The sequence below is a fragment of the Acanthamoeba castellanii genome (genome assembly GCF_000313135.1).
Source record: "Acanthamoeba castellanii str. Neff unplaced genomic scaffold scf7180000084466, whole genome shotgun sequence".
Classification (NCBI taxonomy): domain Eukaryota; phylum Discosea; order Longamoebia; family Acanthamoebidae; genus Acanthamoeba; species Acanthamoeba castellanii.
The window spans coordinates 60,421-63,649 of NW_004457619.1; the positions used below are offsets into that span (position 1 = coordinate 60,421).

General features: G+C 61.8%; 2 protein-coding genes across 2 annotated transcripts; both read right to left on the reverse strand.

The window, feature by feature from the left end:
* Nucleotides 1-33: 33 nt before the first annotated feature.
* On the reverse strand, nt 34-1,784 carry ACA1_322990 (uncharacterized protein; the record flags this gene model as incomplete). The annotated part of the gene is made up of 5 exons (XM_004349517.1): nt 34-186; nt 227-570; nt 602-1,234; nt 1,311-1,422; nt 1,626-1,784. The coding sequence occupies 5 exons, from the start codon at nt 1,782-1,784 to the stop codon at nt 34-36; spliced, it is 1,401 nt and encodes a 466-aa protein (XP_004349567.1).
* Nucleotides 1,785-2,113: 329 nt separating this feature from the next.
* On the reverse strand, nt 2,114-3,196 carry ACA1_323000 (helicase associated domain containing protein; the record flags this gene model as incomplete). The annotated part of the gene is made up of 2 exons (XM_004349518.1): nt 2,114-2,382; nt 2,503-3,196. Coding segments are annotated over 2 exons (963 nt in total), but the record flags the coding sequence as incomplete, so codon positions are not given.
* Nucleotides 3,197-3,229: the final 33 nt, after the last annotated feature.

The window sequence follows — 3,229 nt, forward strand, 5'->3', positions numbered from 1 at the left end:
TGGAATGTCATGATGGGTGGTGGGGCGGGAAGTTCACCTGCGCTTTCGGTTGATCTTGGTGAAGTTGGTGTTGCCTCCTCGGCCCTCTTCGTAGACGAGTCGTACTGGCCCCGGCGTAGACCCGGCATTGCGTCTGTAGCGTGCATTCCGATGTCCATTACACACCAGCGAATTGCGCCCAGCATGCTATACAACACACACGACACACACAACACACACGACACACACGACACGCGGGGCGGATGGCGCCGTACTTGTGCGGAGAGTGAGGTGGTGAAACGTAGCCGGAGTCTTCCTCGTCATCGCCGCTCCTGGCGACAATCGCAGCCTCGAGTTTCTCGCGGCTCTTCCGCCTTTTGTGCTGCTTCGTCGTTGCTTCCGCCTTCTTGCCCTCACCGTCTGTCTTCGCCTTCGCCTTCGCCTTCTTGGTCTTTTCGTCTCCTCTCGCCCTTTTCGCTCTTCCGCCCGCCTTCTTTCGCTCTCTCCCGCTGCTGTTCGACTTGCGCATCCGATCCTCTTTTCCCCGAGCCCTCGTGGTCCGACCCGCCGCCGACGCTCTTTCGGCGCTTCCTGGTGCCCCGGGGAGTGATGATGATGTCACCATCACCGCCCGGCTCAAGGTCGCTGCCCGCAGCAGCGGGCGCGTCGGGGGACAGGAGCGCCGTCGAGTCCGACGGGCGCGCCGTCGCGCTCTCGCCTCCGAACGTCTGCATGTCCTCTCGCGACTGGAGCATCCACTCGTCGAACGTAGAGGCCGGACTCGCTTTGATCGACATCGGCCGCTGCAGCTTGGTGCCGGCCGACCACGTCTTGACCGCTCGAAAGCGCGCGTCCTCTTCTTCATCATTGTCGTCCTCGTCGTCGTCTTCTTCTTCGTCGCCGCCGCCCTTACCGTCGTCGGCCTTCTCCGCGCCCACTCTCTCCGCGGCTTGCCCGTCGTCGGGCTTCTTGGCCTTCTGCTGCGTTTTCGAGCCGCGCAGGGGCACCTTGTCCCAGGTGGTGACCAGCACGGCGGTCAGGTCGCACGACGACTGCGACACGTCCGAGCCGTGGGTGAAGCCGCGCGTGCGCGGGTTGCCGCTCCCCCCGGCGCTGGCCACCGCCCCAGCCGTGATGCGGTCCGGCCAGTGACCCCTGCCGGCCGAGCGGGGCGGGTTCGTGCCGCGGCGCTGCGGCGAGCGCGGGGTAGTCTGCGGGGAGCTGCCGTCCTTCGCGTCCCGCGTGATCCACTTGCCTGGATCGTAACGAGGCCTCGTTCGCATCAGTCTCAGAAGAAGCGGAAGAAGAAGAAGAAGACAAAGAGAACGAACCAGAGGCCTGGATCTTGGTGTCGCGAATGAGGCGCCACTCCTCTTCGCTGATGTGTTCCAGCACCTGCTTCTTCCCGTGTAGCGTGTGTGTCTCGTACGCCGTCACCATCGACTGTCGCACAGCACACACACACGACACACACCGACACCGACACACACACGAAAATACATCACACCACAACAACACACGTAGGGACAAGAAGTGGAATATAATGTAATACAAGAGAATATTATGAGGTAAGAAACTGCTGAGGAGGAGGTAAGAAAAGAAGAAGGCGAGGTAGTGGTGGCGACAAAGAGTGGAGGGGAGGGTACCTTGACGGTGGGCTTTAGGATGCGGTGGCCCGCTACGTCGACCTCTTGCGGGTGGAGCGGGTTGGCCTCAGGGTCATCCCCTCCTTTGCTCACCAGCTGGTCCCCCTCCATTGGGTTCTTGGCCTGCGTGTTCTCTTCCACAGCCTCCATCATCTCCATCTTCCAATCTTTTCTTCTCGGTTCAGCCACCAATTAGAACAGCGCTTTTGCTCGCCAGCGGACCCGCCTCCTCCGCTTGCCGTCGCAAAGTCGCTTCTTGCGTGCGTGCCAAGAGCAGCCCCCTCCCTTCTTCCTCTGTCCTCTCCGTTCAAACGTTTGTGTTCGCGGCCGTGACCGCTTCACTGGGCAACAGCCGCTCTGTTTTTCTGCATTCCTCGCATATTTCGTTACGACGTTACCACGCACATCGCTATGTCGACAAAAATACAACGTGAGCACATGCTTGATCTTGATGTTCAGTCCTGTATATGTTCGAGCTGCAGGACTAGTCATGGTTGTGCGCCATCGCTTGGCCGGACCAGGTCGCTCATCGTCGCCGGTGTCGTGGTGGTGACCACCACGCTCTCTTTGGTCTTCCTCCTCTTGTGGGACTTCGACTTGCTCTTGCCGCCCTCTGAGCCGGGCGAGACGTCGAGCCGGTCGGTGGAGGTCCACGCGAAGCCCAGCTCGTTCAGCTTCTGCTCGCGCTCGAGCGCCATCTTGCCGTTCTTCTTGGCGTATCGCTGCACGTAGATCCACCTCGACAACGCCATGTTGGCTGAACCCAGATGAAACCAAGTGTGAGCGATTGGCGGTCTACACACCACACACACACACACACACGCACACACATACGCGACCACCGCACACAACACGCAAACCACGCGAGCTGACTCACCTGAAATGGGGACGGTCATGTTGCCGTGCTCCTGGCGCCACTTCTTGAGCTCTTCGTACTTTTCGTTCCACGCTCGGTGGCGCTCCCTCACCAGCTGCTCCTGGCGTGACGCGGTCTCGGCGCTGCGCTTTCTCCCTCGCGACTTTGGCTTCGTCGGCGCGGCCGTGGCCAGGGTGGTCGTAGTGGCGGTTAGCGACGGCATCGTATGCTGGGCGCCGCCGTCGGCTTCCGTTTCGCTGCCACCGGCTTCTTCGTCGTTGCCATACTCCTCATCCCCCTCGTCCTCCGCGTTATCCTCTTCTTCGCTCAGTTCGATGTGGCTGTCCTCGCCCTCACCGCTCCCGCCCGCGGTCTGTTGATGATGTCCGTCGTCGTCGTCTTCCTTGGCTCCGTTCTCCTCGCTGCCTTTCTCTTCAGCTTCTGCGCCGTTGTCGTCGTTCTCGCCCTCAAATCTGTCGTCGTTGAAGACCGCCGCCTTGGGACCCGTCACGCGAATCACGCGCGGAGCCGTGGGCAGCGGCGCAGGACTGACACGCGTTTCCGCAGCCGGCGCCGGCGTAGGCGTAGGGGGCGAACGGCCGGTGTTCAGCTGCAGTGCGCGCTCGAGCTCCTCGACGCGTGCCTTGTAGGTGCGGCATTCCTTGCGTAGCTCGGCCAGCCGGCTGTCGCACTCGAGTTTGCCCAGGCGGATGGCCTCCACGGCGTGCGCGTGCACCTGCGTCTTGGC